Source organism: Nerophis lumbriciformis, linkage group LG09, assembly GCF_033978685.3.
Source record: "Nerophis lumbriciformis linkage group LG09, RoL_Nlum_v2.1, whole genome shotgun sequence".
In the NCBI taxonomy this organism is placed as follows: Eukaryota; Metazoa; Chordata; class Actinopteri; order Syngnathiformes; family Syngnathidae; genus Nerophis; species Nerophis lumbriciformis.
This window is the reverse complement of record NC_084556.2, coordinates 6,978,829-7,004,000: the sequence shown is the minus strand read 5'-3', so window position 1 is coordinate 7,004,000 and position 25,172 is coordinate 6,978,829. Positions and strand designations below refer to the sequence as shown.

Here is a 25,172-nt window from a genome sequence, read left to right as displayed (position 1 = left end):
ATATATACATACATACATGTTTCTTAAATAAACTGTCATTAAAAATTAAAGCCCAAATGAAAATACAGCTTCGCCACTTTAGTCATAATTTTTGCCCTTAAGAAACTTCTCTATGACTTTAGACCCAAACTTATTTTCTTAGTTTTTTATTGTCATTGCTGCCACAGAAGGTTTAAAAGTGTATTACAACTGAGTACCGTTGCGGCCCATACGGACCATAGCTGAGAAACAGATTTTTTTTTGGCGGCCCTCTAGAGCAGTGGTTCTCAACCTTTTTTCAGTGATGTACCCCCTGTGAACATTTTTTTTTAATTCAAGTACCCCCTAATCAGAGCAAAGCATTTTCTGGTTGAAAAAAAGAGATAAATAAGTAATATACAGCACTATGTCATCAGTTTCTGATTTATTAAATTGTATAACAGTGCAAAATATTGCTCATTTGTAGTGGTCTTTCTTGAACTATTTGGAAAAAAAGATATAAAAATAATTAAAAACTTGTTGAAAAATAAACAAGTGATTCAATTATAAATAAAGATTTCTACACATAGAAGTGATCATCAACTTAAAGCGCCCTCTTTGGGGATTGTAATAGAGATCCATCTGGATTCATGAACTTAATCCTAAACATTTCTTCACAAAAAAAGAAATCTTTAACATCAATATTTATGGAACATGTCCACAAAAAATCTAGCTGTCAACACTGAATATTGCATTGTTGCATTGTAATGAATGGAATAGCCTACTTGATTTGATGTTCAGTTTATGAACTTACATCCATATTTTGTTGAAGTATTATTCAATAAATATATTTATAAAGGATTTTTGAATTGTTGCTATTTTTAGAATATTTAAAAAAAATCTCACGTACCCCTTGGCATACCTTCAAGTACCCCCAGGGGTACGCGTACCCCCATTTGAGAACCACTGCTCTAGAGGGCTTTTGTGGCCTAACAATGGGTTAAGAAACACTGATAGAAGGAACAAGTGATTAAGTTTTTGGTGCTGATCTGGATAATTTCTACTGCTTCACCTTACATTCACATTATCAGATTCAACTTCTGTGTGTGGATGTATGCGAGCCACCCCGCCTCCACCCACAGAGACAAAGATGGGACAGACGGACAAGAAGCTTCACTCCGTTTCTTTCATTTCGCTGTAGGTAAGTCTGAGACTTATCAACGGATTTTTTATGAAACTTTCAGGAAATGTGCAAAATGGGATAAGGAACCAATGATTACATTTTGTGGCTGATCTGAATCACAGTCTGGATTCAGGGCCTGGTGGAGGTCTGCACTCTAATATACAGGTAAAAGCCAGTAAATTAGAATATTTTGAAAAACTTGATTTATTTCAGTAATTGCATTCAAAAGGTGTAACTTGTACATTATATTTATTCATTGCACACAGACTGATGCATTCAAATGTTTATTTCATTTAATTTTGATGATTTGAAGTGGCAACAAATGAAAATCCAAAATTCCGTGTGTCACAAAATTAGAATATTACTTAAGGCTAATACAAAAAAGGGATTTTTAGAAATGTTGGCCAACTGAAAAGTATGAAAATGAAAAATATGAGCATGTACAATACTCAATACTTGGTTGGAGCTCCTTTTGCCTCAATTACTGCGTTAATGCGGCGTGGCATGGAGTCGATGAGTTTCTGGCACTGCTCAGGTGTTATGAGAGCCCAGGTTGCTCTGATAGTGGCCTTCAACTCTTCTGCGTTTTTGGGTCTGGCATTCTGCATCTTCCTTTTCACAATACCCCACAGATTTTCTATGGGGCTAAGGTCAGGGGAGTTGGCGGGCCAATTTAGAACAGAAATACCATGGTCCGTAAACCAGGCACGGGTAGATTTTGCGCTGTGTGCAGGCGCCAAGTCCTGTTGGAACTTGAAATCTCCAACTCCATAGAGCAGGTCAGCAGCAGGAAGCATGAAGTGCTCTAAAACTTGCTGGTAGACGGCTGCGTTGACCCTGGATCTCAGGAAACAGAGTGGACCGACACCAGCAGATGACATGGCACCCCAAACCATCACTGATGGTGGAAACCTTACACTAGACTTCAGGCAATGTGGATCCTGTGCCTCTCCTGTCTTCCTCCAGACTCTGGGACCTCGATTTCCAAAGGAAATGCAAAATTTGCTTTCGTCAGAAAACATGACTTTGGACCACTCAGCAGCAGTCCAGCTCTTTTTTTCCTTAGCCCAGGTGAGACGCTTTTCGCGCTGTTTCTTGGTCAACAGTGGCTTGACACGAGGTATGCGGCAGTTGAAACCCATGTCTTTCAAGCGTCTCTTGGTGGTGGATATTGAAGCACTGACTCCAGCAGCTGTCCACTCCTTCTGAATCTCCCCCACATTTTTGAATGGGTTTTTTTTCACAATCTTGACCAGGGCGCGGTGATCCTAATCGCTTGTACACTTTTTCTGACCACAGTTTTTCCTTCCCTTTGCCTCTCCATTAATGTGTTTGGACACAGAGCTCTGAGAACAGCCAGCCTCTTCAGCAATAACCTTTTGTGTCTTTCCCTAATTGTGCAATGTGTCGATGGTTGCCTTTTGGACAGCTGTCAAATCTGAAGTCTTCCCCATGTTTGTGTAGGCTTCAGAACTGGACTGAGAGACCATTTAAAGCCCTTTGCAGGTGTTTTGAGTTAATCAGCTGATTAGTTTGTGGCACCAGGTGTCTTCAAAATTTAACCCTTACACAATATTCTAATTTTGTGACACACGGAATTTTGGATTTTCATTTGTTGCCACTTCAAATCATCAAAATTAAATGAAATAAACATTTGAATGCATCAGTCTGTGTGCAATGAATAAATATAATGTACAAGTTACACCTTTTGAATGCAATTACTGAAATAAATCAAGTTTTTCAAAATATTCTAATTTACTGGCTTTTACCTGTATATTTGTATGCATTTAGTTTACAGATTAAATGATTAACTAATTTTTACACATGTAAATTCAATGAGAAAGCATTAATTTAAAAAACATGTCCATGTTCAGGTCTGACTCTCTTGTTATTTAGGCCTATTAACCTGTTTAATAACTAAATAGAAAAAAAACATCAACATTAATATTGCTTCAGGCATATTTGAACAAACTGCAGCCTTTAATAAAATCATTAGTTGCACTCATCTGATTAATCAAACCTCCCTTTGTGACAATGTTAATTTAATAAAGCGTACCCCCCCCCCACTTCAAGAAAATCAGACTGGTGGTGGCAGACCACTCTTCAAGATTAAATTTTGGTCGCTGAGGCGCCTCAAGTTCACCGTTCCTAAAACAGACGATCCTGGAAAGACATTTCTGGTTTGCAAAATAAAAGCATGGAAACTTGTCGTCACAGGACACAAGATGGTATAAAGCCGTGTTGCACAGTAAAGCCTCCCTCTGAGAATAGTCTGGTAAGGAGGCCTGAACTCAAACTGAATTTCTGGAGCGTATGTTGTGGCGTATTTGACTGTTTACTCTCCCACTAAAAAACTAAAACTAAAAATCTATTAATTTTGCCTTTAAACAAAGTTGACGTTATCTTAACAGGTTTTCTAATAATAATTAAAACACGTTTTTCTGATGCTGCTGGGCTTCCTTTGAAGTCTTCTTGCTCCACTCAAAGGACACAAAAAGCCCATTTTAGATATTTTTGTAATTCCTCTGTACAATAGCATTAATCAAAATGTCATCAGAATCAGAAGTACTTTATTAATCCTCGAGGGGAAATTGAGATTTTCTGCACAGTCCCATTCAAGATCAGACAAATATTACAGGGAGACAGAACAGGATCGCTGACGGGTTTGCCAACTCCCAGAGCTCCTTACAAAAAAAAAGGGTGAGAAACAGGTAAACGCTGGGGAGGGGCTGAGGGCTGGTGGGGCTAGACTCCAGGGAGGGGGTCCAGACTGAAGCCAAGGAAAAAAACCTCATAGCCATAGGACACATAAACATGTTACATAGAATCAACAAAACTTGCAACAGAGGAGAGGGAGTGGGAGTTACGGGGCCCGGCTGCTGCTGTATAAGCACTACTCAGCCGTCCATCGCCCCTAAGGGGAATAAAAGCGGTGGTGAAGGAAAAATCTCCCCGTCTGGGAATCGAACGCCGGTCTTCCACGTGACAGGCGGAGATACTGTCCACTATACTAACGAGGATGTCATATTGACAGTTGAAAAAAAACATTTAAAGGGGAACATTATCACAATTTCAGAAGGGTTAAAACCATTAAAAATCAGTTCGCAGTGGCTTATTTTATTTTTCGAAGTTTTTTTCAAAATTTTACCCATCACGCAATATCCTTAAAAAAAGCTTCAAAGTGCCTGATTTTAACCATCGTTATATACACCCGTCCATTTTCCTGTGACGTCACATGGTGAAGCCAACTCAAACAAACATGGCGCATAGAACAGCAAGCTATAGCGACATTAGCTCGGATTCAGACTCGGATTTCAGCGGCTTAAGCGATTCAACAGATTACGCATGTATTGAAACGGATGGTTGCAGTGTGGAGGCAGGTAGCGAAAACGAAATTGAAGAAGAAACTGAAGCTATTGAGCCATATCGGTTTGAACCGTATGCAAGCGAAACCGACGAAAACGACACGACAGCCAGCGACACGGGAGAAAGCGAGGACGAATTCGGCGATCGCCTTCTAACCAACGATTGGTATGTGTTTGTTTGGCATTAAAGGAAACTAACAACTATGAACTAGGTTTACAGCATATGAAATACATTTGGCAACAACATGCACTTTGAGAGTGCAGACAGCCCAATTTTCATCAATTAATATATTCTGTAGACATACCCTCATCCGCGTTCTTTTCCTGAAAGCTGATCTGTCCAGTTTTGGAGTTGATGTCAGCAGGCCAGGGAAGCTAGGGTCGATATTCTTCTCTTGATCATCTTCGGTGGCATAAGGGACGGTGTGAGCCAAGACATCCAGGGGGTTTAGCTCGCTGGTCTGCGGGAACAAACTGCCGCCATTGCTTGCCGTGCTACCGAGGTCCTTTGTCCCTGAATTGCTCACACACTCCGGCAGATTCAATGGGGGTCTTGCGGCAGATTTCTTTGACTTTATCGTTGGAAATGCATCTGCTTTGAGTGTCGCAGGATATCCACACATTCTTGCCATCTCTGTCGTAGCATAGCTTTCGTCGGTAAAGTGTGCGGAACAAACGTCCAATTTCTTGCCACTTTCGCATCTTTGGGCCACTGGTGCAACTTGAATCCGTCCCTGTTCGTGTTGTTACACCCTCCGACAACACACCGACGAGGCATGATGTCTCCAAGGTACGGAAAACAGTCGAAAAAAACGGAAAATAACAGAGCTGATTTGACTCGGTGTTTGAGAAAATGGCGGATTGCTTCCCGATGTGACGTCACAACTCCGAGAGCGAATAATAGAAAGGCGTTTAATTCGCCAAAATTCACCCATTTAGAGTTCGGAAATCGGTTAAAAAAATATATGGTCTTTTTTCTGCAACATCAAGGTATATATTGACGCTTACATAGGTCTGGTGATAATGTTCCCCTTTAAAAATCCTCAACAGTTTTGTCCAAAAAGAAGTGAAGTTGTTATAAGATAGTTTAGTTTTAGGAAGAAAAAGTTGCTATTGTATGCATCCGACTGACATAAAAAAAAAGTCACGCCAACATTTTGTTTCACAGGTAAATATGTGGGTCGTTTCCTGGAATTAATTTCTCCGAGGCAATTTGCTCGATTACAACTAAAATCAAACCCTTCGTAATAAACGAATGGGCGATGATACATTTAAAACATGTTATGTTTCCATCGGGTCAAGGATTAGGATCCAATCAGGATTAGGTTGATGATAAATTGCAAAAATTGTAATTGTTTTTCAACCTTTTTTTTGAGCCAAGGCACATTTTTTTCATAAAAACAATACGGAGGCAAACCACCAGCAGAAAAGGTTAAAAAATCAAACTCCACCAGGTTGTCGTGCCTTATTTTGAGTTTGTTGTTGTTTCCTGTGTGTTGTGCTTTAGTTCCTGTCTTGCGCTGTTATTTTGGTGACTCTTCCTGTTTTGTTGGTGTGTTCACGCCTTCCTTTGAGCGCTATTGCCCGCACCTGCTTTGTTTTCGCAATCAAGACTATTTAAGTTGTGCGTACGCTATCCTTCTTTGTGGGGACATTGTTGATTGTCATGTCATGTACTGGATGTGCTTTGTGGACGCCGTCTTTGCTCCACATGCTGTAAGTTTTTGCTGTCGTCCAGCATTCTGTTTTTGTTGACTTTGTAGCAAGTTCAGTTTTACTTTTGTTTTTGTCGTGCCTTATTTTGAGTTTGTTGTTGTTTCCTGTGTGTTGTGCTTTAGTTCCTGTCTTGCGCTGTTATTTTGGTGACTCTTCCTGTTTTGTTGGTGTGTTCACGCCTTCCTTTGAGCACTATTGCCCGCACCTGCTTTGTTTTCGCAATCAAGACTATTTAAGTTGTGCGTACGCTATCCTTCTTTGTGGGGACATTGTTGATTGTCATGTCATGTACTGGATGTGCTTTGTGGACGCCGTCTTTGCTCCACATGCTGTAAGTTTTTGCTGTCGTCCAGCATTCTGTTTTTGTTGACTTTGTAGCAAGTTCAGTTTTACTTTTGTTTTTGTTTTACCTAGTGCCTTTTCCTAGCGGGATTTGCCTTTTGTTCATTTTTGGTTTAAGCGTTACATACCTTTTTACCTGCACTCTGTCTCCCGCTGTGCTCTGCATATTGGGATCACGACAAACCATCCTCGGCGCGTTCCGACTTCTACAAAGCAATGAATTACCTGCTGCCACCTACTGATATGGAGTATTACAAGATTACCCTGCCAAGCTCTACACAGCACAGGCACTAGACAATTGCACATTATTATGATTATTGATTTGCAAAAAAAGATTTTTTGGACCAATTAGGTGAAGTTGCATAGTTTCCCACGGCACACCAGACAATATCTCAGGGCACACTAGTGTGCCGCGGCACAGCGGTTGAAAATCACTGTTGTAGTCAAGTGATTCACTGTGATCGCGACCAGTTTTAAGGCTCTAAAATGCTATGGCCACATACAATCACTGCCACAATGACACTATTTTTATTTATAAATCGAGCCAATATTTAAGCTTGTTTGGACTGCACATTTATAGAATATCTATAGACACTTGACAACTACTTTGGAAATTACTTTCTACGGGCCTCTGATTGGAATTTCTTTGAAAGTGAGGCGTTACTGGGTCCTGTTTTTTTGAATACATCTTTTTTTAAATACTGTAAGTGGGGAAATGCGTATTTTTAAAATGTGTTACCAAACAATGCGTGATCTAATGTATTGGTCGGTCTTATCTTTGAGGACCACTGTGTGCTTTTATTTTGAAAGCCCCAACCGGAAACTGTGCATGTTTGAATGTCGCGAGCTTGCCGGACCCCGCTTCTCAGTAAGGTGAGCACGTTCACTTTGAAAGGGACTTCATAAGGAGGACAAGCCGACATCGGAACCACTGGATCCCCACGTCTCGTCCGTGGAACTGTGCGTACAAAGACCCGTAAAAGAAGGAAAAAGGAGACTCCCTTAATTACAAGAACCGCGGTGGAGTTGCTGGGACTTGGCGGGCGTTCAGACTCCGGTAACCGACGATGCTGAAGTGAAACGGAATAAGCTTCATTCAACTCGCTGGACTTCTTCCTTGATTTTTTTTTTTTGGCACCGAAGTGCGACCCCACTAACTAACCAAACAAGTGTGTCCACTGAAGGTACAACGGATCTTCCTTTTCTTGTATAAAAAAAAATAAAAAAAATGCACTTCCAGCCTTGCTCCGAGGTGGCTCGCAAGTGTTGTCCAGGGAAGTGACTGACAGCTCGGCCACAGCTGCGCGTAATCACCCGCTCCCTCCTTCCACCTCCACGGAAGTCCATTTCTATTCCTTTCATTTTGTCGGGATTCGTAAAAGTTGAACCCCCGTTTTTTTAAAAGGCAAAGGGATGATTATTTTTGTGTGTCATTTATGATTTTTTTTGGAGACATTTCTTGGAACTTCACGAGGGGGCACAAGCGCTCTAGCTTGGCCGGGGAGAGGACGCTGGTCGGCGGCGTGAAAGCCCGGGCAGGGACCGCCATCATCCATCAGATTAAGATCAAGGCAGCCCTCGGAGGGACTGCACCCTAGAAGGGTCCACTCATTCTGGGATTAAACCGCCACCTTTCCTGGGGAATTCTACCATGTCAGGTGCAGGGGATTGCACATGGTCGCTCCTCATCTGTGTGATGGCGCTCTCATGTGGTAAGTACACCCTCAACCCACCCTTTGGGCAAGCCTACTATCACTTCCTTCTAGTTGGGTACCAATTGTGATGCATAGACGAGTTATGGTGCCAAATTTGTGCATCTGCAGAGGTAGCTGCCGCTCTGATCGGTCAATCCACAAGAAGGACATACTTTTTTTGTGTGGCTACACAGACAAGTCACAAATAATCTGGAGGTTACACACCACTATCACCCTCCTTTTGATTCCATGGCCTCGTCCTATGTTCTTTCTTGCGTGCCCCGTCTTATACAAGCAATAATCCTATATAGTTTGTCCCACATAAGCCACAGATGCAATATATATTTATAATTTTGACTCACTGGTCCACAGGATGCACAAGGCGTTAGAAAAAAGTGATATGGACTCTCTTGTTCAGCATTGTGTGACAGTATATTTCCTCAAAGGAGGAGTATGAAAATAAGGAATCTTTGAAGGCTTAGAAGTCTCAACACAGTCAATTTTGTCTAAATAGCTGACAACACACAGTAGCAAGATAAGCATCATGGTCTGCATGAGTGCTGGGGAGCCACGGTTCGCTCAGGGGACTTGGCTTTGGGCGAAGAAGTGCAGAGAAACAGCTGGAGATCTGGACTACAGACTGTACCCCCAGCACAGAGGTGGGATTTGTACTTCAATACTTCAAAGAATTCAATACTTCAAAGATTTTTTTTTGCAAGAGAAGCCATGCTGTCTTTACAAAACAAAAACAATAAAAAAAAGTTCTAGAAGACTCCAGATAGGGGGGGAAAAAGACGGCACTGACTGATGTTGTACTTCAATGAAGTCCCTAAGGCCGACAAGAGTCGATTGTCGTTGTTTACCTGTCACCGGATACCAGCGACTTGGGACTGTGAGTGTAAATGTGCAGAAACTAGGCTTAGACCCAAAGATTCGACTTTGGACGAAAGATCGTAGGATTTGGACAATAGCACAGGGACACATTGGCGGTCTAAACTAACTGTTTGTGGGTTGGTAGTTTGTTTGCATGGCATGATTCTGAAAACCGAACTCAGCACAAGAATAGTTTTCTCTCAACTCTGAAAAGGGTCGAGGACATGAATTTTTACCTAATTTACTAATACACATAATTGATCCCAAGATACACATCAACCTAATAACTTATTGGTGATAGTCAATGAATGTTACTTGGTATTGTAGCAGGGGAGCTGCGGTTGAGCGAAGAAGTGCAGAGAAACAGCTGTGGATCTGGACTACAGACTTTACCCTCAGCAGAGAGGTGGGATTTTTAACCGTAGACTTGACTGCAATAATTCAAAGAATTTAATACTTCAAATATTTTTTTGCAAGAGAAGCCATGTTGTCTTTACAAAACAAAAACAATAACAAAAAGTTCCAGAAGACTCCAGATAAGGGGGGAAAAAGACGGCACTGACTGATGTTGTACTTCAATGAAGTCCCTAAGGCCGACAAGAGATGATTGTCGTTTACCTGTCACCGGAGACCAGCGACTTGGGACTTTGAGTGTAAATGTGCAGAAATTAGGCTTACACCCAAAGATTCGACTTTGGACGAAAGATCGTAGGATTTGGACAATAGCACAGAGACACATTGGTGGTCTAAGCTAACTGTTTGTGGGTTGGTAGTTTGTTTGCATGACATGAGCCTGAAAACCGAACTCAACACAATAATAGTTTTGTCTCAACTCTGAAAAGGGTTGAGGACATGAATTTTGACCTAATTGTACACTAATACACACATAATTGTTCCCAAGATATACATAAACCTAATAACTTATCGGTGACAGTCAATGAATATTACTTAGTATTGTAGAATCTGTTGTAATCTCTGTGAAGTTATTTATCAGATACGTCAAGTCTTTGTTGTGTATTTTATTTCCTTGTAGTCTAGATGATGTCATCTTCAGTATTTGTTCAGGTCCTTGATGTTTTTGAAAACAACATCCTTTCCACCATTTAACTTGGTGTAGATTTTACAGTTGGTGTTCCAAAGTTGGATACATATCATTCTTCAAATTGATTAAATATATTCTAATGACAATTATAGTTGAAATTAACGACTAAAAGCATTTAGTTTTGTTTATTTTTATACCATGATTAGCATCAGCCTCAAATATGAACTGCACAACAAATAATGATTTGTTGGGCATTATTTATTTATCTATTCATTTTGCGCATACAGTAGATCTCGGTCCATTCACGGTTGGTTGTTCATTTCCCTGCATATTTGCAGATTTCTTTTCTCTGCTTTAAATTGTAAATTAGTTTCTTTTAATTGTAGTTTTGAATAGAAAATGCTTTGGTGGCGCTGGCCACAATGGTAAAAAGTGCTGCAGCTATGAATGCAGCAGAGGGCACTGTCTCACATGTCAAGTCACTCAACATTTTCCAGCAGGAAGATGGTTTGACAAGACGAGATGTGGTGTAACTGCACGTTTTGTAAATACAATAGTGTGTACTGTATGCCTGTAATTTTTTAATGTGTAAAACTATTTCAAATGCGTTAAATAACTAAGAGGCAAACTATTTCAAAATAGGCGCTTTTTTTAGGGAAGATATGGGCGATGTAGTCTAAAATGTATATTGCGATATATATATAGCAGACTCCTGCAATAAAGATAAATATCACAATATATTATTTGCCTTATAAATGATAATAGAACCATTTTAAAACCAGTTACAAATGTTCCTAATTTGGCTGCTGACATATGCAGTAACATGTTACATAATTTCTGGTTCTATTATTTTCTCAATTTACTTTGTGCTGTAACATGTTTTATTTACACTTGTTAAAATGTAATAAGCACTCATTCTTCTGCATTAATGTTGGGCGGTACTACAAATTTTAGTATCGATCTAATACCAAGTAGTTACAGGGGCATTATTGGTCATATCAATGCTGATACTGATACTTCACATTTTCAAGATAATTTTTTTATCACAAATATAATCAGACAAAACAATACTAATTACATTTTGGAATTATGACCCACTATTGGCTTTGATTTTAAAGGGTAACTGCACTTTTTGGGGAATTTTGCCTATCGTTCACAATCATTATGGAAGACAGGACGACGGATGGATTTTTTTGAATGCATTCTAACTTGTAAATAAAAGTCAGCTTTCAGCGTAGCCAATGGGAGGTCCTCTATTTCGCCCAAAAAATCATATAAGTAACCATTCAAAAAGTGGCAAAAATATTCCATTTACATTTTGTGACTTGAATATTAACCAAGTATTAGTGATAATTTTATTATAAGCGCTAATGCAGACCAACTATTTATAGCAACGACGTGATAACTACTGCGTGTTCCTATCTTTACATCGAGTGGTCTGCTGTTTCTTCGCTTCTTTGCTTCCTGGAAGTTTCTTGTAGATCATAAATCATGCATCGCACCTGGACAGAAGAAGTCTGACTAGGTATTCCAACGAGTTGGTACACTTTGACGGCCATTTAGGACCCACAAATGGCTTGAAGGACACAAAAATATCCTTGTACCCCCTGCCCCACCCTGTTTCATCGTGAGGATTATGAGTCATTCTTCATCTAAATGGGAATATATGAACATCCTAGCAGTTGGTATCCTAATTGCAGCAGACCTTGTACAGTAAGTGATGTTTTATTATGTTTGTTGGCTTTCATAAAGTCTGCAGTGAGTAATAATCAGTGATGAAGAAAAAACAAAGCAAACGTGATGCGTTTTTTAAATTAATGCGCCGCTTATGCTTAAAATGATCAAAATATGTAAATATTAAATGTTATTATAGATGTGCCCGTTACTACATTACATATATATTAACATGTATATAAAACCTCAATGGAGTTGATTGACTTTATAAACGTAATTGTGCGGCTCCCTTAGACTCCATTGTAAGCAGATTTTTAATTGCATTTATTTATTAGTTAGAATGCAAAAAAACAAACTAACCTTCCTCTGTTCAGGCCCTTATTTCCCGAGTTTCTGAAGAATAACAAAAAACATAAAAGGTTTATTCATAGTAAAAAAATACCGATCTAACCACAGTCGTATCGACCTGATACTACAGTACTTTGTACCGTACTGTCGATAGCTGTATCCTTTTGTTTACATTCAAGAGCGTTAGCTTTCTTACAGTGTGTAGTGGCGCATGTTTAGCTATTCCTCCTCCTTCTGGGGTGACATTTGTAAGAAACGTTGTTTATTGGCTGGCTTAGAGGCGAGGGTTATTGACTTAGAAGTGGCTTTGTAGTTGCACTGTGGTAGACATTAGCTGCCAGCGAGGACCATCCATTGCGATGAGGAGGCGGTCGGTCGCTTGTCGCTGTCAAATTCGCGGGTCATAGCTAAAATGTGTCATCAACATGCATTATCACGATACAACAATGCTATTAAAAAGTTATATTGTCGGGCAAATTTGAACCTATGGCTCGAGAGCCAGATGTGACTCTTTTGATGACTGCATCTGGCTCTCAGATAAATCTTAGCTGACATTGCTGAACACGATAAGTAATGAATCACAGTGTTAAAAATAGCGTTCAAAATATAAAACATTCTCATTCATTTTTATCCATCCATCCGTTTTCTACCGCACCTGTTGAAGAAGTCATATTAATGGTAAGCAGTATTTTATTTATTATTGGTTAGCTTCAGAATAACAATGTTATTAAAAAGAATAAGAGACTTGTAATACTCTAAAAATGTTGGTCTTGCTTAAAAATGCACGCATTTAATTGTATTCAGTGTTAAAAAATATTATATGGCTTTCACGGAAATACATTTTAAAATATTTGGCTTTTATGGCTCTCTCAGCCAAGGCTGCCCTTTGTCACTGATTCTGTTCATAACTTTTATGGACGGAATTTCTAGGCGCAGTCAAGGCGTTGAGGGGATCCGGTTTGGTGGCTACAGGATTAGGTCTCTGCTTTTTGCAGATGATGTGGTCCTGATGGCTTCATCTGGCCAGGATCTTCAGCTCTCGCTGGATCGGTTCGCAGCCGAGTGTGAAGCGACTGGGATGAGAATCAGCCCCTCCAAGTCCGAGTCCATGGTTCTCGCCCGGAAAAGGGTGGAGTGCCATCTTCGGGTTGGGGAGGAGACCCTGCCCCAAGTGGAGGAGTTCAAGTACCTCGGAGTCTTGTTCACGAGTGAGGGAAGAGTGGATCGTGAGATCGACAGGCGGATTGGTGTGGCATCTTCAGTAATGCGGACGCTGTATCGATGTGGTGAAGAAGGAGCTGAGCCGGAAGGCAAAGCTCTCAATTTACCGGTCGATCTACGTTCCCATCCTCACCTATGGTCATGAGCTTTGGGTTATGAACGAAAGGACAAGATCACGGGTACAAGCGGCCGAAATGAGTTTCCTCCGCCAGGTGGCAGGTTTCTCCCTTAGAGATAGGGTGAGAAGCTCTGTCATCCGGGAGGAGCTCAAAGTAAAGCCGCTGCTCCTCCACATCAAGAGGAGCCAGATGAGGTGGTTCGGGCATCTGGTCAGGATGCCACCCGATCGCCTCCCTCGGGAGGTGTTTAGGGCACGTCCGACCGGTAGGAGGTCACGGGGAAGACCCAGGACACGTTGGGAAGACTATGTCTCCCGGCTGGCCTGGGAACGCCTCGGGATCCCCCGGGAGGAGCTGGACGAAGTGGCTGGGGAGAGGGAAGTCTGGGCTTCCCTGCTTAGGCTGCTGCCCCCGTGACCCGACCTCGGATAAGCGGAAGAAGATGGATGGATGGATGGATGGGCTCTCTCAGCCAAAAAGGTTCCCGACCCCTGGTATATATTCTATAACATGATTGGCGAAATGATCGAAGTCTTGGCATTTTAAGCAAATTTGAGCAGAAATCGTGATTATCTTGATAGTTGTTATTAAGGTTGCAAAGGGGTGGAACAATTACCGAAGAGTTTCCAGTAAATTTCCATGGGAAGTTAAGATGGGAAATTTTGTGTTGGGTCATAATGTGATGGGCACTGCGGCTGTGTCTGGGGCATTGTAAATCGTTTGATTTTAAAATGTAATCGTAGTAGGTGACCCCTGTTTTTATCAAATAAATCAAGTTTGAATCGTTTTCAAAACGCCCCAGCTTAATTTGCAATGGAAATTTACTGGAAACCTTCCGGAAATTTTCAGCCTTTTCAATATTTTCTTCTACTCGTCTGTGCTGCCATACCCACATCCCAAGTATTTTACACTTTCCTACCTTCAAGTGACTCAAAACCTTCAGTTTTACGGCAAATCCAGCAGTAATCGAACCAGAAGTCCTCAGATTGCCCGACGGCGATTGTGCCATCTGAGCCACTTCAGCTACCTGCGCAGTAATCTGACTATTAGGTATAATTGGCTGCACAATGCGTTAGTTAGCAAGTTGTGTGGTTGCGGCACAATGTGCGTCACCATTTCGGCTATAGCGTTCAATACCGTCCTCTGTCGTACTCATTTTCTTACCTCCATTTCACAAAAGGAACGCCTACGTGTGCGGAAAAGGAAAAAAAGCACAAAACAAGACTCCTCGATGGTTTTATTGTGCTGCTTTGCTGCTGCCGCCTACTCATATGCTGATACAGGCCCCCGTGGTCAGTGTTGTTAGCACTGGGATGCCCACCTTCCTGGACAACCACGCCGTTGCTGTCAAGAGCAATTGCGGTAACGGATTTGGCTCACGGTCGGCTGCCTCCGAGGTCTGCGTTTTTTGGAGAGGTTCCTTGCCGCGGAAAGCTCAAAAGTTTCTTGCACGCTCACAGAAAGAGGCTGCCCTCTTGTTGCACATGAGGACCATTTGCATTGGATCAAAAATGCTCAATAAAGCAGGAAGAATTCCAGAGTGTGCGGAAAGACAAATAATTAGTGTCAAGGCCAGAAAGAACACATTTCTAGTTGTTGATTTAACCAATTTATAAGCCTGAAGAAAGTGGTTTTGGAAAAAGGCAGTACTCGTAAATTTGGAAAGTGTGAAGAATTTGAAGAAATGGTTCATTTGTGGACTTCATTACGAGTGAATATAAGATTAACAAAACATAGGACATGGGTTCTTTGATACTAGTCGTACGTCCTTTCGTGACACGTCCCGGATTTTGCATATATCGGACACATTTGTGGCGGGTGCTAATCTAGTCACTCCTAACAAACGGATGACACTACAACAACTAAGCCGCAAGCTTGTTTTAACCAACAAGAAAACCCAAAGAAAGCTGTTTTAGGAAAAGTCAGTAATCATAAAATTGTGAAAAATGCGAAGAATTTAAAGACAAGACTAACTGTTGGACTAAGTTCATGGTTTCCCCAAGATTGCCAAGTTACCCCTGGCGGTGGGGGGCGTGGTTATGGGTGTAGTCACCATGACGTCATCGTATAATTTGCATAATTTTCTATGATATTTTCTTTTAAATAAGGCTCTAACTGTACACATGGATTTAACAAACATATCTGTTATTATTAATTAGTATACATTTTTTATATTATATTGTTTTGCTATATTTTCAATTGATGTTGCTTAATGTACTTATGAGAATTTTTCAAGTGTCTACAGAGCTTTTTAGTGGCTTTTTCTTGATTAAAAACAACTAGCAAATCTATTATCTTTTTCTGGTGTTATTACATACTTGCCAACCTTGAGACCTCCGATTTCGGGAGGTGGGGGGCGTGGTCGGGGGCGGGGCGGGGCGTGGTTGAGGGCGTGGTTAAGAGGGGAGGAGTATATTGACAGCTAGAATTCAGCAAGTCAAGTATTTCATACATATATATAGATATAGATATATACATCCTGAAAATATGCAAACAAGACTGTGTTTAGATAATTGATACTTCAAACTTGCATAAATAAATATTAAGGAATATAACATAACTTGGCTTCTGAGAGTTTCAAAATGTAATGAATAAAATGCTAAAGTTGTTGATAAACAAGCAATTATTTTAATAATTAAATATGGTCATTTTAAATGAATTATTATGATAATTTAAAATCAATTATTTCAAATATGTTTATTTTAATGTATAATTCTATGGCTGGATGTAGTAAGGAGTCAGGAAAAAATACAAATAAAAATACAATTAATTTTGATGTTTTAGCAAAATATAGTAAAAATGTATTTAGTTTTTTTTTTTAATTAATAAATATATTTATTTTTAGGTAAGATAAACATAATACAATTTATCCCTAGTCTGGATGATTGAATTCTTGTCACCCTGTTGTCCTCCCGTCATGAAAAAAGGCTGTCCTCATTCAGGTCCACAAAATCGGGAGATTTTCGGGAGAATATTTGTCCCGGGAGGTTTTCGGGAGAGGCGCTCAATTTCGGGAGTCTCCCGGAAAATTCGGGAGGGTTGGCTAGTATGTGTTATTATAGAATGTACTCGTGTTAATTAGGGGTGTAATGGTACACAAACATTTCGGTTCGGTACGTACCTCGGTTTAGAGGTCACGGTTCGGTTCATTTTCGGTACAGTAAGAAAACAACAAAATATAAATTTTTTGGTTATTTATTTACCAAATTTGTAAACAATGGCATAACATACATATACACACAGGGTCCATTGCCAGGGTTAATGTGGTCAACATATATAAAACAACGTGCGCTACGCTACTTAATATGTCCGTGTGGAAACTCGTTCGGTACACCTCCGAACCGAACCGAAACCCCCGTACCAAAACGGTTGAATACAAATACAGGTATCGTTACACCCCTAGTGTTAATAGACTACTTATGTGCCTTGATGTCCTCGACGAAAAGCAAGCTACAGCGAGCATGACGTCACGCTTGCTTCGCGCTGCTGCTCCAGTTGGACTTTCTTTCCTTAAACGCCGCCACTGTCCTCTTAATATTTGCACATTTTGGAGGTAAAACCTGTTTGAATTTGTAAGCATAAGATTGGTAATAGTTGAAAATAGCGTATAACTATTCACTTCTTAAAGGGGAACATTATCACAATTTCAGAATTGTTAAAACCATTAAAAATCAGTTCCTAGTGGCTTATTATATTTTTCGAAGTTTTTTTCAAAATTTTACCCATCACGCAATATCCCTAAAAAAAGCTTCAAAGTGCCTGATTTTAACCATCGTTATAAACACCCGTCCATTTTCCTGTGACGTCACATAGTGAAGCCAACACAAACAAACATGGCGGAAAGAACAGCAAGCTATAGCGACATTAGCTCGGATTCAGACTCGGATTTCAGCGGCTTAAGCGATTCAACAGATTACGAATGTATTGAAACGGACGGTTGTAGTGTGGAGGCAGGTAGCGAAAATGAAACAGAAAAAGAAACTGAAGCTATTGAGCCATATCGGTTTGAACCGTATGCAAGCAAAACCGACGAAAACGACACGGGAGAAAGCGAGGACGAATTCGGCGATCGCCTTCTAACCAACGATTGGTATGTATTTGTTTGGCATTAAAGGAAACTAACAACTATGAACTAGGTTTACAGCATATGAAATACATTTGGCAACAACATGCACTTTGAGAGTGCAAACAGCCCAATTTTCATCAATTAATATATTCTGGAGACATACCCTCATGTCAGCAGGCCAGGGAAGCTAGGGTCGATATTCTTCTCTTGATCATCTTCGGGACGGTGTGAGCCAAGACATCCAGGGGGTTTAGCTCGCTCGTCATCGGGAACAAACTGCCGCCATTTCTTGCCGTGCTACCGAGGTCCTTTGTCCCTGAATTACTCACACACTCCGGCAGATTCAATGGGGGTCTGGCGGCAGATTTCTTTGACTTTATCGTTGGAAATGCATCTGCTTTGAGTGTCGCAGGATATCCACACATTCTTGCCATCTCTGTCGTAGCATAGCTTTCGTCGGTAAAGTCTGCGGAACAAACGTCCAATTTCTTGCCACTTTCGCATCTTTGGGCCACTGGTGCAACTTGAATCCGTCCCTGTTCGTGTTGTTACACCCTTCAAAAACACACCGACGAGGCATGATGTCTCCAAGGTACGGAAAACAGTCGAAAAAACGGAAAATAACAGAGCTGATTTGACTCAGTGTTTGAGAAAATGGCGGATTGCTTCCCGATGCGACGTCACATTGTGACGTCATCGCTCCGAGAGCGAATATTAGAAAGGCGTTTAATTCGCCAAAATTCACCCATTTAGAGTTTGGAAATCGGTTAAAAAAATATATGGTCTTTTTTCTGCAACATCAAGGTATATATTGACGCTTACATAGGTCTGGTGATAATGTTCCCCTTTAAGTAGACTACAATACATTATATTATTAAGGTGTGGCGGCTTCAATTTTGCCACGATCAGTTACATTAAGGGGAAGTTACGAGTAAATGTAAGGTTAACAAAAAAAAAATACTACCCATTCGAACCAAAGTAGCCGTCTGTTTTGTTTTACACAATAGGATCTTTACGTCTAGTCGTGACATGTACTGGATTTTATGTCAATCAGAAACATTTGTGGCAGATGCTAAAATTTTTAACTCCAAACAGTTGGCACTAAAACCACTAGCCGTGAGCTTGTTTTAAATGATAAAAAGCACAAAGAAGGTTGTTTCGGGAAAAGGAAGTCATCGTGAAAAAATACTTGAAAATTGAAATGTAAAGGCTAATCATTGTGTGGACTTAGTTACTATTGAATACTTTTAATATAAGTTAACAAAACAAAGAAAAACTGTACATTGTGTGTGCAAAGGTTAAGACGCTAGCGACTGTTTTGCAAGGTTAGGGAAGTGGTCCTGGAACCCTAACATACTGTAGGGTGTACTTCCTTATTCCCATCATGCCTCGCTGCACCTACTAATGAGATAGTTGTTATAGGATTCAAGTATTTAGCTGTTTGTGAGTTTATTTGTTGCGCTAGGTTGCCTCTTGTATGTTTTCCCCCTTTACCCTTTTTGATGGCATGCCTTTAAAGGCCTACTGAAACCCACTACTACCGACCACAGAGTCTGATAGTTTATATATCAATGATGAAATCTTAACATTGCAACACATGCCAATACGGCCGGGTTAGTTTACTAAAGTGCAATTTTAAATTTTGCGCGACATATCCTGCTGAAAACGTCTCGGTATGATGACGTGAGCGCGTGATTTTAGAGGACATTTTGAGACAGCATGGTGGCCAGCTATTAAGTTGTCTGTTTTCATCGCAAAATTCCACAGTATTCTGGACATCTGTGTTGGTGAATCTTTTGCAATTTGTTCAATGAACAATGGAGACAGCAAAGAAGAAAGCTGTAGGTGGGAAGCGGTGTATTGCGGCCGACTTCAGCAACACAAACACGGCCGGTGTTTCATTGTTTACATTCCCGAAAGATGACAGTCAATCTTTACCATTGGCCTGTGGAGAACTGGGACAACAGAGACTCTTACCAAGAGGACTTTGAGTTGGATACGCTGACACGGTACCGTGAGTACGCTTCCAAACATTTGATCGCTTGCCCGTACGTGCGTGCCGCTATGTGCATGTCACGTACGTAACTTTGGGGACTTTGGGGAAATATATGTGCTGTATGAACTTTGGGGAGGTGAACGGTACTTTGGGCTGTGGGATTGAGTGTGTTGTGCAGGTGTTTGAGTTGTATTGGTGGGTTATATGGACGGGAGGGGGGGAGGTGTTTGTTATGCAGGATTAATTTGTGGCATATTAAATATAAGCCTGGTTGTGTTGTGGCTAATAGAGTATATATATGTCTTGTGTTTATTTACTGTTTTAGTCATTCCCAGCTGAATATCAGGTCCCACCCGCCTCTCACAGCATCTTCCCTATCTGAATCGCTCCCACTGCCCTCTAGTCCTTCACTCTCACTTTCCTCATCCACGAATCTTTCATCCTCGCTCAAATTAATGGGGAAATCGTCGCTTTCTTGGTCCGAATCGCTCTCGCTGCTGGTGGCCATGACTGTAAACGATGTGAGGAGCTCCACAACCTGTGAAGTCACGCTACTCGTCTGCTACTTCCGGTACAGGCAAGGCTTTTTTATCAGCGACCAAAAGTTGCAAACTTTATCGTCGATGTTCTCTACTAAATCCTTTCAGCAAAAATATGGCAATATCGCGAAATGATCAAGTATGACACATAGAATGGACCTGCTATCCCCGTTTAAACAAGAAAATCGCATTTCAGTAGGCCTTTAATGTTACATGTTTTACCATGTGTTTGATTGGTGTTGTGTTTGGACCTTCCCTACATATCTCCCTCTGTGTAGATATGCTCATAATCATTGTTTTTCTATTTCTGATGCAATAAAGAGCATTCCTTACCAAGCATCCAAGCAAGAAGAAGTATCTCTGACCAGTCTATCGTTGGCTCAATATCACCATCACATGTAAATATACACCACGATACACATGTTCAAATTGAAGTGAAGTGAATTATATTTATATAGCGCTTTTCTCTAGTGACTCAAAGCGCTTTTACATAGTGAAACCCAATATCCAAGTTACATTTAAACCAGTGTGGGTGGCACTGGGAGCAGGTGGGTAAAGTGTCTTGCCCAAGGCTACTTTTAGGTATGTTACAGCTCCCAAAATTCTACCTGTGCGTTTGAGGGCATAGGTTCTTCAAAGCTTTTTTTGCGTTTGGTTATGATTAACAAGGGACGGCGTGGCGCAGTGGAAGAGTGGCCGTGCGCAACCCGAGGGTCCCTGGTTCAATCCCCACCTAGTACCAACCTGTCCATGTCCGTTGTGTCCTGAGCAAGACACTTCACCCTTGCTCCTGATGGGTGCTGGTTAGCGCCTTGCATGGCAGCTCCCTCCATCAGTGTGTGAATGTGTGTGTGAATGGGTAAATGTGGAAGTAGTGTCAAAGCGCTTTGAGTACCTTGAAGGTAGAAAAGCGCTATACAAGTACAACCCATTTATTTATTTATTTATCATTTAACAACCCAACGCGTTTTTGAGTAAGCCCCTAAAAGGCGTTTCAGAAAATGTCCATATTTGCTGCCGTAATGACGTTTTTTATGTGACCGAAAACTTGGAATTACAGTAGTACCGTAGTTTTCGGACTATAAGGCGCACTTAAAATCCTTTAATTTTCTCAAAAATTGACAGTGTGCCTTATAACCCGGTGCGCCAAATGTACGGCATAATTCTGGTTGTGCTTACTGACCTCGAAGCCATTTTATTTGGTACATGGTGTAATAATAAGTGTGACCAGTAGATGGCATTCATACATGAGAGATATGTGTAGTTAGCTCCATCTTTTGACACTTCTTCCACTGCCGTCCACGCCCGCTACACCGCTACAACAACGATGACGGGGAGAAGACGCTGCCGAAGGTGAGCCACGTAAATAAGACCGCCCACAAAACGGCGCATCCTGAAGCAACTGTCAGAAAGCTTCTTGAAAATGGTCTGTAAAACATAATCTAGCGACACTTTCACCAAAGACCCACCATTACGTGTTATGTAGACCACAAGATAGCGTTTTACACTTAGAAAAAAATCCTAATATGACCCCTTTTAATGCGCCCTATAATCCGGTGCGCTTTTTGTATGAAAAAGACCTGAATTGATGATAATCACTACTATTGTAATTGTTCTAGGGTATTGTGAATAAAACTTGAAACTTGAAATAGACCCGCTCATCGGCAGTGCGCTTTATAATCTGGTGCGCCCTATGGACCGAAAAATACGGTACCTTATTTTTCATTAGTAATCCGATGAAAAAGGTCAGGCGGAAACTGAGTGAATTCCTTTTAAAATAAATAAATGGTTTCAGACACCAATAAATCAATCAATCAATCAATCAATGTTTATTTATATAGCCCTAAATCACAAGTGTCTCAAAGGGCTGCACAAGCCACAACGACATCCTCGGTACAGAGCCCACATAAGGGCAAGGAAAAACTCACCCCAGTGGGACGTCGATGTGAATGACTATGAGAAACCTTGGAGAGGACCGCATATGTGGGTAACCCCCCCCTCTAGGGAGACCGAATGCAATGGATGTCGAGTGGGTCTAACATAATATTGTGAGAGTACAGTCCATAGTGGATCCAGCATAACAGTAAGAGTCCACAGTGGGGTCAGCAGGAAACCATCCCGAGCGGAGACGGGTCAGCAGCGCAGCGATGTTCCCAACCGATACACAGGCGAGCGGTCCACCCCGGGTCCCGACCCCGGACAGCCAGCACCCCATCCATGGCCACCCGACCTGAGTGTCTCCCCCTCCACAAGGGATAGGGGGGAGCAGAGAAGAAAAGAAAAGAAACGGCAGATCAACTGGTCTAAAAAAAAAAAGGGGGCTATTCAAAGGCTAGAGTATACAAATGAGTTTTAAGATGGGACTTAAATGTTTCTACTGAGGTAGCATCTCTAACTGTTACCGGGAGGACATTCCATAGTACTGGAGCCCACATGCGGAAAACAATGTACAACACATTTAAATGAATGGAATGGACAAATGAACATTTAGAATCAGTTTGACCTTTTATTTAAGACTTGTTGTCGAAAATAGTGCTGAGTGGGGGTGGGAGGAGTCTTCTGTGGATTTTGTTAAAAGATTTTGCTTGAATTGAATAGGAAGTTAATAGATTTTTACCTTTTTTATTACTTTATTTTGCTTATTTCACAGACATACCGTATTTTTCAGACTAAGTCGCAGTTTTTTTCATAGTTTGGACTAATATATGTTTTTTCATTCTTTATTATGCATTTTCGGCAGGTGCGACTTATACTCCGGTGCGACTTATACTCCGAAAAATACGGTACTCAATTTAAAAAAAAAAAGCACAGGGACTAAGCCTTTGTTTGGGAACTCGATTTCGTGGAATGATACACGGGCAAACGGACTAGTTTGTTCGATGACTGCGACGCGATACGAAAAAAACGCTGCAACACTCTGGCAGGAATTCTCGTTTCCAAAAACACGAACCGTACGAAAAAGTGGGGCGTTCTAAACCCAAAGTACGACGGTCTTTGTTAATATGTTGGACGCAGTCAGGTGAACGGATTGTTCTAAAACAAGTTGATGAAGGAAATGAAAGCCTACGGGGAACGTCATTCTGATGCCGATCCTTTACTCTCCTCTCAGCCGACATCAGAGCACTTAAAAGCTTCAAAGGAAAATCAAGCCCTTTATTATTTTTGTCCTGTCTTGACTGTTACCCACCCACTCTGTGAAGGGTAAAGTTCAAGTGCAGAGGAGCCTCCCCGGCCGGATCCGATATGGATTAAAGCCCCCTATTCCCACTCCCAATCTTGACAGTGCTTCAACATAATGTTTTATATAACCACTATGCTAATTTTGCTTGCTTTTTCCCAATCACACAAATGCATGACTGCTCTTCCTATTCTCAGGTTGGTACCATACGCCTGGATACTATACAGTACATCCACCCACATACTTAAGACAGGCTTTGGGCATTTACTTTAATGTTTTTATAGCAGGAGTGGGCTGCGTCTCTTGCATACAAAAGTAGCTTTGAAATAAAATGTATTAAGTTAAAAGTACCAATGATTGTCACACACACACACACTAGGTGTGGCGAAATTATTCTCTACATTTGACCCATCACCCTTGATCACCCCCTGGGAGGTGAGGGGAGCAGTGAGCCACCGCTGCTGCTCACCGCCACAGTAGACTGTCATATGAATATAACACATTTGTTAAAATGTGTTTTACCTCAATTGAACAATTTTTTTTTTTTTTTACCAAAATGTTAGTTTTATGTAGTTGTTTAGTTTGTTGACTCTCTGGTGTACTAGAAGAAAAGCTCATTCCTCATGGACATCATACCGCATCTGAAATGCCCCGAGTCTGGGGGTCAGCAACGCGCGGCTCTCGAGCGCCGCCCTAGTGGCTCCCTGGAGCTTTTTCAAAAATGTTTGAAATTAGAAAAAGATGAGGAAAAAAATATATATTTTGTTTTAATATGGTTCATGTAGGAGGACAAATATGACATAAAAATTGTTAGAAATCCCACTGTTTATATTAAACATGCTTCACTGATGAGAGTATTTGGCGCGCGTCATTTTGTCCTACTAATTTTGGAAGTCCTTGAACGCACCGTAGTTTGTTTACATGTACAATTTTCCTTAAAGCTGCCACAGAATTATGTGTTTTATGCCACTCCTTCTTTGTCTCTATTTGTCCACCAAACTTTTTATGCTGTACGTGAATGCTCAAAGGTGAACTTTGTTGATGTTATTGACTTGTGTGGAGTGCTAATCAGACATATTTGGTCACTGCATGACTGCAAGCTAATCAATGCTAACATATTTATGCTAGCTGTATGTACATAATGCATCGTTATGCTTCGTAATTTAGGTATATTTGAGCTCATTTTATTTATTTTCCTTTAACTTGAACACACATCTACACCTTTGGCCATTCTAAGCCAGTAATTTCCAGGAGTTATCACATCCTCTGAGAAGCCTCCGTTTTAGTAATGTTTTCCAATGTTGTAAAAATGTGTAGAATAAATATTACATTTCAACATTTCTGTCAACAAAGATTTGCGTCAGCCTGCGACATAGTCATATTTATAGTAGGTTATTATAGCTAATATAGACACTTACATCATGTGTTGCCTTCCTTATACCACTTATATAAGACTTTTAAAGTCATGTTGATAGTAGGCTAATATAGCTAATATAGACACTTGCATCATGTGTTGCCTTCATTATAACACGTATATAAGGCTTTTAATGTCATTTTGATAGTAGGCTAATATAGACACATCATGTGTTGTCTTCATTATAACACTTATACAGTATAAGGCTTTACATTTTTTGCGGCTCCAGACAGATTTTCTTTTGTATTTTTGATAATCGCGCCCTCTGTGTACGTCCACAACAGCTTTGAAAAAAACAACAAAAGGCTTAGCTACAGATCTGTAGCTCTACCAACTATCAATTTGTCAGCTACAGACGTGGGAGCTGTATGATCGTTTTTGTTTTTCCTCAGTAAATAGGCTAAACTAGCAGGATGTTGCAGTGTGTGAGTGATATTAGCACTG

The 25,172-nt window shown here is 40.8% G+C and overlaps 1 protein-coding gene across 1 annotated transcript in view; it reads left to right on the top strand.

Annotated features, from left to right (window-relative positions):
* The first annotated feature begins 7,045 nt into the window (after positions 1-7,045).
* tmem132e (transmembrane protein 132E) overlaps positions 7,046-25,172 on the top strand; it is a 1,169,142-nt gene continuing 1,151,015 nt past the window's right edge. Inside the window, exon 1 of the mRNA XM_061962728.2 lies at positions 7,046-8,276. Within this exon, the coding sequence (XP_061818712.2) occupies positions 8,216-8,276 (61 nt within the window). The 5' untranslated portion in view covers positions 7,046-8,215. The remainder of the gene's footprint in view (positions 8,277-25,172) is intronic.